Consider the following 14,617-nt stretch of genomic DNA (forward strand, 5'->3'; position numbering starts at 1 on the left):
CTAAGTTAATTACATCGAGTTTTTAGGGAAATTGCTGCAACTGAAATGAAATATATCTTATTTTTTATCAGCATTATTATTTTATTTGGTATTTTATTGTATTTGCTACTGAACTGAAAACATTTCTTATCAACTTATGGTGAAGTGCATTGATTGAGTAGAGTGCTGTATTATTACAAAGATACTTTGTCTTTTTTTTTAGATATAAACACTTCCTGTTTTGTCTTTAAAGTTCATCCACACGACTGGTTGGTTGATGCATAGTTGCTTTTAGAATTGCAAATTCACCTTTGAGTGAGGAGAGGCTAAATGTACAAATTATACATTATTCAAAACATTTTTACAGATGAAAAAAAAACTGTCTTTAAACTGTAAATGAATGAAATAAACAAATAATTATAAAAACTATATAAATGCCAGAATAGTGGAGATAATGACTACTACTGAGATTATCTAATCAGATTTTATAGTCATGAGTTTTTTGTGAATGACGTCACTAATTTTAGCTAGTTTAACAGTTTATTATTAAAGTTATCTAATAGAAAAGACAAGCTGGTATCTTTCAGCTTAAAGAATCTGCTGCTGGTTGTTGGCGGTGTTGTTCAATCTCCCAAAAGCAGCATAAAGGTTAGTTTACTCATTGGTGAACCACGTACATGGTAATAATTCATGTTCATGGCTGAACTACGTGCATGACAATTATTTATTAGCTGAACTGTGTACACAGTGCTAATTCATGTTCAGAAGTTGAAAAGGTGCTAAAAAGAGACTCCCGTTCTAAAAATATGAAACGCAACACGACCACTTCATGCACCTGATCGCATCTACTGCTTCGACTTTTAGCATTTCCAAACAAATTTCTGATCAACGGCAGATTATTTATAGCTTTTTAGCATCGATTATCTCTGTTCTTCTGCTCTGTAGCCCAATATGGAGAATTTTTCAAAACTTTTGCTAGTTTTTGTTGTCAGGAATCAGGTTTATGCATCTACAGTTTCAGCACATTCAACCCCTACCCAGATAAAATGAGAACCTCACCTCTCCTCTCATTCATACCAAAGACAATGACAAATGCAGCAATGACTGAAAGACCTTTTTTCTAGTTTCCCACAATGCACTTTCCTCCACTGTGCCATGTCATGTTTGAAGTTAAATTAGCACACCTGAGCTGATAACAATAGCTGTGTTTATTTAGGCAGGCATAATGCTTCAACTTTGCGCTGTTATTTTTTCCACATCAGCCACAAAAGTTTTTCATACAAAACGGAAGTAGCTCTTAAGTTAAGAGCTATTGACAAGATTCGTACAAAGTTGTCTTTACAATCTCTCGGTAAAACACACACTTAACAGTGCAAACAGAAATGCAGATAATAAAAGCGATGCTGGTTTGACCTCTAAATGTGAGAGGTTTACAGTCATGTCATTCAAGAACTCCTCTCTGTAGAAACAAAACACTCGTGGAGAGCTTGGTTTAAAGTCTGCTTAAAATAAATCTCACGTAAAATGTGTGGTTTTAGTTAAAGAGGATTAAAACACTCTTTAGATGCCACAGAACCTCTCACTGATGTCCCACAGCTTCTTTGAGGCGGCATCGTCCCTGGCCTTGGCGAAGACGTTTCTTGCGGTGCAGTTGGAGAAGTAGCGCCCACTGAGGTGTTCGATTCCCTCCTGCAGGGCGCAGTGCAGAGTGGTTTGGCTTCCCTGGAGCGGAGTCTTGAAGATAAATCTTTCAATGTTCTTCAGTATCGATTGAACAGTTGTGCTCTGGTTCCTTTGCAGTTCAGTCAAGATGCTTCCTGTGAGAACAGAAAGTCTTTTGGTTACCTGGTCTTACAGTCAAGGCAAACAATAAGCTTAACTTATTTTATTGCCATAATGGGAAAGCTAGTACGCAGCTTTCCCTGTCCAACACATAATGTGAAACTGTGACTTTCTAAAATGTAATAGACAATATGTCCTTTAAATGAAAGTGACATGGTGTTGTCTTCCAACCGGAAAGTTGTAGGTTCAATTCCATCTCTCTTCTCTCGTATATCAATGTTCCACTAGGCAAGCCACTTGACCCTCAAGCTACCTATCAGCCTGCGTCCCACTGAATAAATGTCTGCACACTTGTGAGTGAATCTGGCTCTAGTATAAAGTGCTTTGTGTCTTTCTCCTAATCGTACAATTAGATATTTTTGAGCTTTTCCAGTTTATGTGCAAACAATGACTTTAGCCAAAAGACTAAACTGTGTCAATATCCAGATAGTCCTACCAGGACAAAGGAGGTTTATCAAGTTAGACAAACTGACTGAAAGATAAAGGCCTCATTGGTTGTGGAAAAGGTTTTTATATGCCTTGTTATGGTCTAATTTTTGAAGTTGCAAAAACTTGCATTTTAAAAAAGTTGCACACAATTTAAAAATTGACTGTTTGGGGTAAACTCAGTTGGCTTACCAACGCTTGATTGGTTCTTACCTGGATGGAGGGAGTAGCAAGTGACCTTGGTTCCCTTCAGTCTCTTGGCAAGCTCGTGGGTGAAGAGAACGTTGCACAGCTTACTGTCGCCGTAAACTCTGAAGCAGTCTAACCCTGATGTTCCTACTCCCAGATCTCTGTGCGTGTTGAGACAGTCAAAGTCGACTCTTCCCCAGTTGTGGGCTGCAGACGACACATTCACCACCCTGCTTGGTCCGCACTCCTTCAGCCGGTCCAGTAACAGGTTGGTTAACAGGAAGTGACCGAGATGGTTGACGCCAAACATCAAACCAAATCCGTCCTCTGTTCGACCTATCAGGAGGACACCTGGGACAAACCATGGAGATCAAGAGTCTTTCTGAGTTACGTCTTAACCACAGTAAGAGATGACTTACTGAATCTCCCTACTGAAACTATCTGGCTACTAGGATTCACTTCATGTGTAACTTAACAGCTTTAAACACTTGAACACTCTGTTAAGAAGCTAAAGTCAGATTTGTAGAATATATGGCACAAAGTTCACCCATCAAATGATTCTCCTATCTGAGCTGTGGATACTTGTAGGTCTTCCAGAGATACCACAGAACTCTTGGCTACATCCACATTAGAATCATTAGAATCATTGACTTAATTGATAATTGGCTAAATACTGGAGTTAGTGTGTAGTCTGGTGTATACCAAGATCTCCCAATTTGCATTTACTGGGTCTTGAGCACAGTATATCAATTAAAAAAATAAATAAAACATAAACTGACATGTGTAACTTGTGACCAAGTGTGATAAAATCTTCATTTTATTCAAACTTTTTCATGAAAATGTAAGATGCTGGATGTGCTGTGGTGGCATAGGGGTTAACCACAACCCACATAAGGAGGCCTTAGTCCTCGATGCGGCTGTCGCAGGTTCGATTCCCGACCTGGCGACCTTTGCCGCATGTCTTCCTCCTTCTCTCATCACCCACTTTCCTATCAATTAACTATCAAATAAAGACCACTAGAGCCAATAAAACCTTTAAAAATAAAAGAAAAGAAAATGTAAGATGCTGAAACGAGAACTCCTACCTGCATTGTTGATCAGGATGTCCAGTCTGGGTTCTGTCTTCAGGAAGTTCTCTGCAAAGCTGCGGACCGACTTGAGACTAGCCAGGTCCAGCTGCATGAACACCACCTGACTACTGCCACTCTCCTGAAACGGACATTGAACACTGATGGGTCAACTGTTAAACTATAGGCAAAGAAATAAGTATTCAATCTGATTCACTGTTATATGAGACTGCTTTTGCAGCTCCTGGAAAAATTGCATTAGAACAGTGCAAAATTCCCTGCAGTCAAAATGACCTCCAGTTTAGGTTGAAATACGTAGAAATAACCATATTTAATTTGTTCTTTGCATCCTAAATACTAATTAAATGTTTTTATGGAAGTTTACATAGTTTCAAGAAAACCATATTCTGGCCCCACATGGACCTGTTTGTCCGCAAGTGATCATGATAAATATAATTAACATTAAATGGAATAATCTCCCATAAGCTCTTTCTTTGGTGACTTCCAGTATCTTGGCTATCGCTACATACTAAAACAACAACTGTATAAGTTAAATATGTGAGCTTCATGAGGGAATGTCCTTCAAAATAAGTCATGATCTGACCATGTCAAATGATTCAATATGCCTGAATCTGCGTTTACCAATTTTAAGTGGGAATAATATTTTGTTGTCCTATAGAGGCGGACATATTTTATGGTACTATTGTGACAAAGATAAAAATGATGTTAAACTGTTTTTTGCATTGCTGTGACTCCCTGGAACAGGAGTTATAGCGCCACAAATATCACTCTTGAAAACATTTCTGTTTGCAATGGGCTCCTTGAGGATGCCGGTTAGTTTTATGAAGTGCAATTTGTATCACTAAGCTGCAAACATTAAGATCATGAATTGAAATATATTGATGAATCAGATTCTTTTCAAGACAATATTTTTTCCTCCCCCAGAGGAATTGTATATTTTGCTGTTTTCTGATTATTAGAATTTTTTGGTGGTGTTAAAATATTTTGGAAAAGGGTGTGCTATTTCTATCACTTGACAACCTTTAGTAAACTCTCCCTCTATTTTCAGTCTAATCCTGCCTCGTTGTTCAGCGTCGTGCTGCTTTTCTTCCTACTTTCACTGAGAAACAAAGTCATGACCAGCAGACTCTCACCCTCTTGACGTCCTGCAGAGCAGCTTCTCCTCTCTGCTTGCTGCGACAGGCCAGGATCACTCTGGCTCCTCTTTTGGCCAGCTCTATGGCCGTGGCCTTCCCTATGCCAGTGTTGCTGCCTGCAGGTGGAAAGCAGTCAAAAACCAAAAGCACATCATCGCTACACACCAGAAACTTTACCTACCAGTAACTATCACAGTTTTCCCATGCAGCTTTGCGTTGCTCTTGCAGCTCTTTCCTATTACCGCAACCTGACGGAAAATGTAAGCGAGGACGACGAGACCCAGAACCAGGAGAATCCAGAACATTGTTGCTGCCTTTGAGCTGCACTGAGGGAGCAGAGGGAGCCGTTGCAGAGTTCACTGGCTCTTACTCCAACAAACAGCCACTTCCTGAATGGGCTGGACTGATTTTCATGTAGTCAGTTTGCAGCAGAGCACAAAACCGGAAATTCTTAAGAAAGCCAGGCCAGCCCATGTAGCCGGTGTTGACAGATCAAACAAGCCTGATATTCATAATGACATGTGTGGTAAAGTTCAGCTTTGGTCAATTTTAAGTGGCCAGATTATGCAAGATTTACATTTTGCACATTCAGGTACTTCCATTTGGGTTTCTACTGCTTCTAAAAACAGCACCAGCTGGTCTCTGGCAATAAGTTAATGTTTTATGGTGTGTGATAAAATGAGTCGTTTCAAGAACTTAAGCCAAGCAAAGTCCAGCCAGTTACGTAACAGCACAAGCAGAGCGCCAGCACCTTCCTTTGGTAAGGAGAACCAGATCTGACCGGATCACTGATTAAACCCAGGATGCAACAGAAGTATCCTTTGTTGTCCTGCAGTAGGAAATGTCTGTGCAACAGCAGCAAAGTGAAGGGCAACAACAAGAAAAAGACTCAGAATATAAAATTATCCACAGGAACAGAATAAAAAATAAAAATACTGCATAGTAAGGGCAACATTTCAATGTAAATACCATATAGTTATAGAAAATACAACATAAAAGCTCAATAAAACATATTGAACATGAAAACATACTTCTGATTGTAACATGACAAAAAAATGACAGAACTTTATTATATTTGGCTGTATGGATATTTAGAATTACCTAATAAAGAAAAGACAAACCTGTTGACCTCACCTTAAAGAGGCTGGCGGTGGTTGACTGACTTCACCATGGTAATGTTGTGCAATCCTAAAAAGTGGCTTAAAGGTTAGTTCACACACAGGTGAACCAGGTACATGTTAAATCATGTTCAGAGTTGAACTATGTCATGATAATGTTTACAGTGTTCATTCGTGTTAATAGTTTATCTGGAAAGTGATGAAAGGTGTTCGAAAAAATAAAAATGCAGCACACTGACTTCATGCAACAGATCACATTAATTGCACGATTCTTTTTACTATATTAATATTTTAAATGTCTATTAAGAGAAAAGTGGAACCAAAGTCAGATTCATTGTTGGTGAACACCAACGTGGATTTTTTATTTTTCTCCCCCACCAGGGGGTCTTTTGTGAGCTCTAGTGTCCCTTATACAACAGTAGGCTGACAGGAACGGGGGAAGAAGAGGGGGGAAGACATGCGACAACTGTCGTTGGGTCCGGGAATCAAACCCGCGACGGCCACGTCGAGGACTGAACGCCTCCAAACATGGGGCGCGCTACCCTCTACGCCACCGGAGCACGCCCCACCAATGTGGATTATATATATGTATATATACATATATATAATATATATATACATATATATGTATGTATATATATACATACATATATATATATTATGTATATATACATATATATATATTATGTATATATACATATATACATATGTATATATGTATATATACATACGTATATATACATATATACGTATGTACATCCATCCATCCATTTTCTTACACCCTTCTTCCCTAATGGGGTCAGGAGGGTTGCTGGTTCCTCTCCAGCTACGTTCCGGGCGAGAGGCGGGGTCACCCTGGACAGGTCGCCAGTCTGTCGCAGGGCAACACAAAGACATACAAGACAAACAACCATTCACACACACACTCACACCTAGGGAGAATTTAGAGACCAATTAACCTGACAGTCATGTTTTTGGACTGTGGGAGGAAGCCAGAGAACCCAGAGAGAACCCACCATGCACAGGGAGAACATGCAAACTCCATGCAGAAAGACCCCGGCCGGGAATCGAACCCAGGACCTTCTTCAAGGCAACAGCTCTACCAACTGCACCACTGTGCAGCCTACATATGTACATATGTATATATACAGACAAAGAGAGAGAGAGAAAATATATATATTATTTTATTTTCTTTCTCTCTCTCTGTTTTTTTTTTCTCTCTCTCTCTTTTTCTGTCTGTATGTATCTATCTCTTTCTCTCTGTCTCTCTGTATATATCTATTTTTTATTTTTCTGTTTATCTCTAGATCTATATATTTTTCTCTATCTTTTTTTCTCCCTCTTTCTGTATCTGTGTCTCTGTCTCTTTTTTCTGTCTCTCTCTCTCTCTCTCTCTCTATATATATATATATATATATATATTCTCCCTACCTGTCTCAAACTAAATAACCACAATCCAAACTATCTAAACTCTATCCACTCTCTCAACTGACCGCAACTCACCTACAAAAACCCACATTTTGAATGGAGCCTGTGTGGTTTCTAAACCCCGCGCCAAAATCTGAGCCACTTCCCGAAGCAGTCACGTGGTACAGCCGGGCAACGAGGCTTCGGACGTTTTGGCTCCTCCCCTAAATGAAGCAAGCTTCGATACACGCTTTACGGAAACGCCCCCTCCATTACTCAACACGCCTCGAAGCCTCGCTACATCACGTAACATCACTACATCCCGGAGACCGGCAGGACTCGCCATGAAGCCCTGGAGGCAGTCAGGCCTGGAGGCAGTCAGTCCTGGAGGCAGTCAGTCCTGGAGGCAGTCAGTCCTGGAGGCAGTCCTGGAACAGTCCTGGAGGCAGTCAGTCCTGGAGGCAGTCAGTCCTGGAGGCAGTCCTGGAGGCAGTCAGTCCTGGAGGCAGTCAGTCCTGGAGGCAGTCCTGGAGGCAGTCAGTCCTGGAGGCAGTCAGTCCTGGAGGCAGTCCTGGAGGCAGTCAGTCCTGGAGGCAGTCAGTCCTGGAGGCAGTCCTGGAGGCAGTCAGTCCTGGAGGCAGTCCTGGAGGCAGTCAGTCCTGGAGGCAGTCAGTCCTGGAGGCAGTCCTGGAGGCAGTCAGTCCTGGAGGCAGTCCTGGAGGCAGTCAGTCCTGGAGGCAGTCCTGGAGGCAGTCAGTCCTGGAGGCAGTCCTGGAACAGTCCTGGAGGCAGTCAGTCCTGGAGGCAGTCAGTCCTGGAGGCAGTCCTGGAGGCAGTCAGTCCTGGAGGCAGTCCTGGAGGGAGGCAGTCCTGGAGGCAGTCAGTCCTGGAGGCAGTCCTGGAGGCAGTCAGTCCTGGAGGCAGTCCTGGAGGCAGTCAGTCCTGGAGGCAGTCCTGGAGGGAGGCAGTCCTGGAGGCAGTCCTGGAGGGAGGCAGTCCTGGAGGCAGTCCTGGAGGCAGTCAGTCCTGGAGGCAGTCCTGGAGGCAGTCAGTCCTGGAGGCAGTCCTGGAGGCAGTCAGTCCTGGAGGCAGTCCTGGAGGCAGTCAGTCCTGGAGGCAGTCCTGGAGGGAGGCAGTCCTGGAGGCAGTCAGTCCTGGAGGCAGTCCTGGAGGGAGGCAGTCCTGGAGGCAGTCAGTCCTGGAGGCAGTCCTGGAGGCAGTCAGTCCTGGAGGCAATCCTGGATGGCACCGATAATCAAGCATAAAGCTTGGAGCCCTCATGTTATGTTTTTCTTTATAAATCAATCCAGTACCTCAGAGTTCCTGTTTGGTGCATTTTCAGAAGTATGTTGGAGACGCCTCCAATCACACTTCTGAAAACATTTGGCTGATTCTGGGGCTGGTCTGAGTCCGACTGGCTGTGTGTTTCCTCTCCAGATGGCTGCTGGTTCTGCTGTTCCTCTCTGTCCCTCAACCTTTCGCTCAGCTGTTCCATTTCAACCTGCAGGTTGGTGTTTACCTGCTCAAACACAGTATTTATAACCTCCAGAGAGATGCTTTTCAGCTCCAGAGAGCTGTTCTCCTGCTCCAGGAAGGCCTTTTTCAGCTCCAAACTCTTGTTTTCATGGTCCAAGTTGGTTATCCTCTGCTTCAGGGCAGCACTTTTTTGCTCCAGGGCAGTCTTTTCCTCCTGCAGGGCGGTCTTTTCCTCCTGCAGGGCAGTCTTTTCCTCCTGCAGGGCGGTCTTTTCCTCCTGCAGGGCGGTCTTTTCCTCCTGCAGGGCAGTCTTTTCCTTCTCCAGGGCAGTGACTATAGTCAGCTGGTTCTGTTGTTCCACTTTGTCCCTCAACCTTTTGTTCAGCTGTTCCATTTCAAGCTGCAGGTTACTATTTACTTTCTCAAAGACCTTGTTTACAAGTTCCAGAGCTGTGTTTTTCTTTTCTAGAGCGGTCTTTTCCTCCTCCAGGTTAATGTTTTTCTGCCCCAGCTCAATGCATGTCACCTCCAGAGCACTGACCGTTACCATCCAGGTGTTTCTTTCTCCCTCCCGTTCCCGTCTTCTCAAATTTAGAATGTAATGAAGATCTCTGTTCTCGCGGTCAAGAGTAACATTATCCGGTTCCAAAACATCTATCCTGTGCTGCAGGAGGCCATTTACCCTCACTGCTTCAGAAATTCTCTCCCTCAGAGCCATGTTTTGATTTTCCATTGTGTATATTGTTTCTATCCTATCTCTGACTTCGTGTTCTAATTCGGATATTCTTTCTCTCTGTGCTGTGTTTTCATTTTCTAATCTGGACGTTCTCTGTTCCAAGGCAGTCTTTTCTCTTTGCAGTCCCTCACTTGTCTGCTCGAAGGACAGGTTTTCCTCCTCCAAGAAGGTATTTATCTCTTTAAAAAGGATGTTTTCATTCTCCAGGTTGGTGTTTTTCTGCTCTAGGGCACTTTTTTCTTCTTCCAGGGTGGTATTACGTTCTTTTAAATGTTTGTTTTCATCAAACAGTTTTTTTAATTGCTCATCTTTTTCTTGTGAAGCCTTTTCCGTTTCTGTAACTTTAATTTTCAGTTCCTCGATTGTTCTGATTAGCGACTGTCTTTCAATGGTCATTGTGTTTACTTGTTCCAATATTTCATCAATATCCTGTGTCTCTCTTGCCAAGGTCCATACAGTTGTCTCATCCTCTGAATCGGAAAAGGATGCTGTGTTGCTGTTACTCATTGTTGATACTCTGACGATGAATCTTTATGGCGCTGAAAATCTTTCTCTTGGAGTCAATCGTTTCACGTCCTCTCTCTCTCTCTTCTGCTGCGGTTATGACTAGAATTCAGGAGTGCAGCTTTGTGACACACCCTGGCCCTTTGTGACATCAATTTGTGACATCAATTTGCGTGATGTCACAAACTGATGTCACTTCGTCAGCAGAACAACTAGAAAACTCCTGTAGTTTGGGAAGACAGGAACAACTGTGACGAGCATCTGTTGAGTTTTTTAAAAATTATTATTACAAACAAATAACATGAACATACATACAGATGTTAACTCAAAGACAAATATTAAAATATTCTAATAATAAAAACAAATAAATAATATTTACAGATATTGAAGAAGTTGATGTTAAAGTCTAGAAAGACTTAAAAGTTATATATATATATATATATATATATAGGTAGAAAAATTAAATGATGTGAACTTTTTCAGTTAGGTGTCAAAAATATATTCAAATACATATGAAGAAGGATAAATTATAGCAAGAAGAACAAAGCAAAGAAAAAAATAACAGAAGGATCTGCTTATGAGTTAATGTTTTGAGTTAAAGTTTTGGAGAAGAGTTAAAGTTTTTACCTGTTTCTTATTATTAAAGTAAATTTTTTCAACAGAGGCAATATACATTTTTAAGTCAGTTTTTTGAAAATTATTAAAAGAGGGGATTTTTTTCACTGTATTTCATCTTGTGGACATAATATTTTACTAGGATTATAAGATTCACTATATGTATTTAATGTAACAAAAGAGTTGAATCATTAAAGATGAGTAAGATATGTACATTTGATAAAATAATATTTTTTCCATTTTTTTCTGTTTTTGCAAGCCTGACTAAAATATTTTAGTGTGAGAACATTTCACATATAAATGTTCAATACTTTCACCTTCACACTGACAAAAAGAGCAGCTGTTGCTGACATCTGGAGAGAAGAGACAAATATTTTTAACTGGATAATATCTATGCAAAATCATAAATAAAAATTATTTGATCCTATCCTCGAGTGGCAAACGAACAGACAGAATGACCCGACGAGGAACAAAGAACAGGTGGGGTTAAATACACAGAGGGTAATCACAGAACGAGACACACCTGGGAAACAATCAAGGGGAGACGGGACCACACAGAAATATACAGACACACAGACAGGAAACAAAATAAATTCAATCTGTAGAGACTCAGACAGACAAAGGGTAACCATTAGAAAAGTTTAATGACAATATGATTTAAATCTTTGGCGCCTGGGCCCCGGCTAAGGACATTGATCATCGCAAACTTTGCGATGGGCTTGGATGAGCATTCCGTATGCTGAGAGGAACGTCATCCCCCCGGGACCCGGCACTGGTGGTGGAGGCGATGAAGGATGTGGCCTGATGCTGAGCGAGTGGAGGTGAAGGGGTGGAGGTGGGTTGAGCTCTGCAGGAAAGCGCACGACGCCATGGATGGCTGTCCTTATCAGCTGGGGCTTGGACGGTGATTGGACGTGACGAGTCTTTGACCGGCGTTGAGCAATCAACGGTGATGAGCCGGAAGTTCCGGCTGGATGATGCAGGAGGGGCTAAAAGAGTCTTCCAGCTTGAATTTACGCCTAGGCTTCATTTCAATCTGTAGAGACTCAGACAGACAAAGGGTAACCATTAGAAAAGTTTAATGACAATATGATTTAAATCTTTGGCGCCTGGGCCCCGGCTAAGGACATTGATCATCGCAAACTTTGCGATGGGCTTGGATGAGCATTCCGTATGCTGAGAGGAACGTCATCCCCCCAAAAAGAGGACGAGGCCGGGGCCGAGGCCGGAGAATCGGAGACGGAAATCGCTAAGAGAGTGGAGGTGCGCTTGCTTAGCTTGCAAAGTTAAGACTGAAGGAGGTTATGTGACAGTGATGGGCTCATTCTAATTGCTGCAACGAACGACATTCCCCCAAAATGAGGCTGAGGCCAGGCCGAAGCTGGAGGACAGGTGATGTAGATGTAAAGAGGAGAGGAGTTGCTCTGACTTAGCTAGCGAAGCTAGAGTCAGGCAGAAGGAGGAGGCTTGACGGTGACAGGAGGGAAGAGTGGAAAAGGAAGCCAAAGATTGATGGGGACGTAGCGGGCCAAGGGAAGGTAGGATGTGCAGAGCGCATGGCAGAAGGAGCACTAAACTCAGGGCAAGGGGAGCACTAAACTCAGGGCAAGGGGAGCACTAAACTCAGGGCAAGGGGAGCACTAAACTCAGGGCAAGGGGAGCACTAAACTCAGGTCAAGGGGAGCACTAAACTCAGGGCAAGGGGAGCACTAAACTCAGGGCAAGGGGAGCACTAAACTCAGGGCAAGGGGAGCACTAAACTCAGGGCAAGGGGAGCACTAAACTCAGGGCAAGGGGAGCACTAAACTCAGGGCAAGGGGAGCACTAAACTCAGGGCAAGGGGAGCACTAAACTCAGGGCAAAGGGAGCACTAAACTCAGGGCAAAGAGAGCACTAAACTCAGAGCAAGGGGAGCACTAAACTCAGAGCAAGGGGAGCACTAAACTCAGAGCAAGGGGAGCACTAAACTCAGAGCGAGGGGAGCACTAAACTCAGAGCGAGGGGAGCACTAAACTCAGAGCGAGGGGAGCACTAAACTCAGAGCGAGGGGAGCACAAAACACGGGGCATGGGGAGCATGGGGAGCACAGAACGCAGGGCATGGGGAGCATGGGGAGCACAGAACGCAGGGCATGGGGAGCATGGGGAGCACAGAACGCAGGGCATGGGGAGCACAAAATGCCAGGGCGCAAAAATGCCGGGCATGGGGAGCACAAACGGGAAGAAGACGGCGCAGGTCTTGGGGAGCACAAATGCAAGGCATGGGGAGCACCAAACACAGGGCATGGGGAGCACAAAATGCCGGGCATGGGGAGCACAAAACACAGGGCATGGGGAGCATGGGGAGCACAGAACGCAGGGCATGGGGAGCATGGGGAGCACAGAACGCAGGGCATGGGGAGCACAAAATGCCGGAGCACAAAAAAGCCAGGCATGGGGGAGCACAAAATGCAGGGCATGGGGAGCACAAGATGCAGGGCATGGGGCTTTTTCCAGCGGAGATGGGCGAGGTGTGAAATGCTCTGATATGGGGTATATGGCGGCCAAAATAAGGGCCGACAAGGGATGTGGAGGGAAGAGGAGGACAGGGCAGCTGGTGAAAAGGCCAGCTGAAGACAGGGCAGGGCGTGATAAGAAGGGATGAACGTGTCGAGGGTTACAGGATTCGGGCTAATAATTACAAGCAGGAGATGCTGAGGGATCGGGATTAAAGTACGGCTGGTTTAAAGGCCAGCTAAGAGCTCAGGATGATCTGGGCATGAGGTGGTGAGCTGCCAAAGAAGGGCTAGTAGGAGCTGGAGAGTAGTAAAGTGGTGAAAGGGAGAGAGGAATTAAGTATTATTAGGTTAAATAAGATAGAGAAAGGAAATTAGAGAGGAGAGGAATGGGCCACTTCTTCTGAACGAGATGCTGGCGTAGGGATTGGACCTATGATGATGGGTTGAAATACGGGTGTCAAATGAAATACTCCTATGAAAATAAATATGTGGAGTGGGCAAAAGTGAGGACATGGCATGGGGCAGGAGCACTAGCTTCTATAAAGTAGACCAACCACCACCAGTGAATTGAGCAGTGCTTATTAGGCACTGAAGGAGCTTGAATACAGGTTAAACGTGATCTAAAAAGTTAAATGATATATATAGATTCTAGTATCAAATTTGCGAGAATGCAGGGCCTTGGAGTAAAGGATGAGCGTAAAGAGAGAGCTAAGACTGGAAATGAGGATGAGAAACTGAGGAACTATAGGGAAAAAGATTAAGGTGCAAGACGTGGAGAAAAGGATGATTTGTCTAGAAGCTGGAATGGACTGAACGAAGGCTGGGAGAGCCAGCTTATCAGCGAGGGTGTTAGAATGACCAGATCTTTATTAAGCAGAGGTGATTAAATTGATTAATGGCAATCTAGCACTTGTTAAAACGTGCCTTGCAAACTAACTTGGCTTGAATCTGGCATTGATGTTGGAGGTTCTGTTCCTCCGGACGGGGCCGTGGCTTCAGTACAGCTTGGGAGTACTGGTAGTTTGGCTGACAGACCTGTAATGATGGCTTGCAGGTGCTTTATAGCAATGCCTCAGAAGCGGGACTGGAACGAAGCATGAAACCTGGGAAGTTAACAGATAGGCAGCATAAACTTAGAAGTGACTGGATGGCCTGGGAAATGATGGCGTGCGAATTTGGACAAACTTGGATGAGAGATTAAGCCTAGAAGTGCTAGATGGGACATGAGCTTGAAATGTAAAAATATGGGACAGTTCGCTGTTGGTGATGAACAGCCCCGGATATAGCAAGTTCCCGGGGGCATAGACTTACTCAGGGGGCAAAAATGAATCTATCAAGCTGAATGTAGGTAGCGACTCAGTAACCACGGGTTTCTTATTAACAGACTTAAGGTGCTGTAAATTAGCTGGGCATCTTTTAGCTGACGTTACCTGCAGCCGACAGCATTACTCTACTCAGTCAGTTACTTTGGGGGAAAACACAGCGAAGTTCTGTGTTGCTGGCATGATTATGCAGGTACGCCGCTCTGCGTAGCAGGGGCGATCTCCTTCACTGCTGGATGAGGTGACCCAGCAAGCGTCTCGCGTTCGAGTTGCGTTTGGGGC

The 14,617-nt window shown here is 43.7% G+C and overlaps 3 protein-coding genes across 3 annotated transcripts; 1 reads left to right on the forward strand and 2 right to left on the reverse strand.

Annotated features, from left to right (window-relative positions):
• Nucleotides 1–1,169: 1,169 nt before the first annotated feature.
• LOC122839379 (dehydrogenase/reductase SDR family member 13-like) lies at nt 1,170–5,069 on the reverse strand. Its single transcript, XM_044130889.1, has 5 exons — nt 4,842–5,069; nt 4,658–4,776; nt 3,522–3,645; nt 2,461–2,787; nt 1,170–1,796 (listed from the first exon to the last, which is right to left on the reverse strand). The coding sequence occupies exons 1-5, from the start codon at nt 4,963–4,965 to the stop codon at nt 1,540–1,542; spliced, it is 951 nt and encodes a 316-aa protein (XP_043986824.1). The 5' UTR covers nt 4,966–5,069; the 3' UTR covers nt 1,170–1,539.
• Nucleotides 5,070–8,323: 3,254 nt separating this feature from the next.
• On the reverse strand, nt 8,324–10,124 carry LOC122839380 (girdin-like). The gene is made up of 2 exons (XM_044130891.1): nt 8,499–10,124; nt 8,324–8,367 (listed from the first exon to the last, which is right to left on the reverse strand). The coding sequence occupies exons 1-2, from the start codon at nt 9,902–9,904 to the stop codon at nt 8,334–8,336; spliced, it is 1,440 nt and encodes a 479-aa protein (XP_043986826.1). The 5' UTR covers nt 9,905–10,124; the 3' UTR covers nt 8,324–8,333.
• Nucleotides 10,125–12,028: 1,904 nt separating this feature from the next.
• LOC122840225 (hornerin-like) lies at nt 12,029–14,101 on the forward strand. The gene is made up of 2 exons (XM_044132472.1): nt 12,029–12,080; nt 12,513–14,101. The coding sequence occupies exon 2, from the start codon at nt 12,584–12,586 to the stop codon at nt 13,157–13,159; it is 576 nt and encodes a 191-aa protein (XP_043988407.1). The 5' UTR covers nt 12,029–12,080; nt 12,513–12,583; the 3' UTR covers nt 13,160–14,101.
• Nucleotides 14,102–14,617: the final 516 nt, after the last annotated feature.

The sequence above is a fragment of the Gambusia affinis genome, linkage group LG11, assembly GCF_019740435.1.
Source record: "Gambusia affinis linkage group LG11, SWU_Gaff_1.0, whole genome shotgun sequence".
Lineage (NCBI taxonomy): Eukaryota > Metazoa > Chordata > Actinopteri > Cyprinodontiformes > Poeciliidae > Gambusia > Gambusia affinis.

What these genes read in the sequence shown, in the direction of transcription:
- LOC122840225 (XM_044132472.1), top strand. Translation starts at nt 12,584, where the DNA reads ATGGGGAGCATGGGGAGCACAGAACGCAGGGCATGGGGAGCATGGGGA.
- LOC122839379 (XM_044130889.1), bottom strand. Translation starts at nt 4,965, where the DNA reads ATGTTCTGGATTCTCCTGGTTCTGGGTCTCGTCGTCCTCGCTTACATT. An exon ending in GAAAACTGTGATAGTTACTG is followed by an intron (nt 4,777 to 4,841) that starts GTAGGTAAAGTT and finishes TTCCACCTGCAG; the next exon opens with GCAGCAACACTGGCATAGGG. An exon ending in TTGCTACTCCCTCCATCCAG is followed by an intron (nt 1,797 to 2,460) that starts GTAAGAACCAAT and finishes CTGTTCTCACAG; the next exon opens with GAAGCATCTTGACTGAACTG.
- LOC122839380 (XM_044130891.1), bottom strand. Translation starts at nt 9,904, where the DNA reads ATGAGTAACAGCAACACAGCATCCTTTTCCGATTCAGAGGATGAGACA. An exon ending in CACCAAACAGGAACTCTGAG is followed by an intron (nt 8,368 to 8,498) that starts GTACTGGATTGA and finishes GACTGCCTCCAG; the next exon opens with GACTGCCTCCCTCCAGGACT.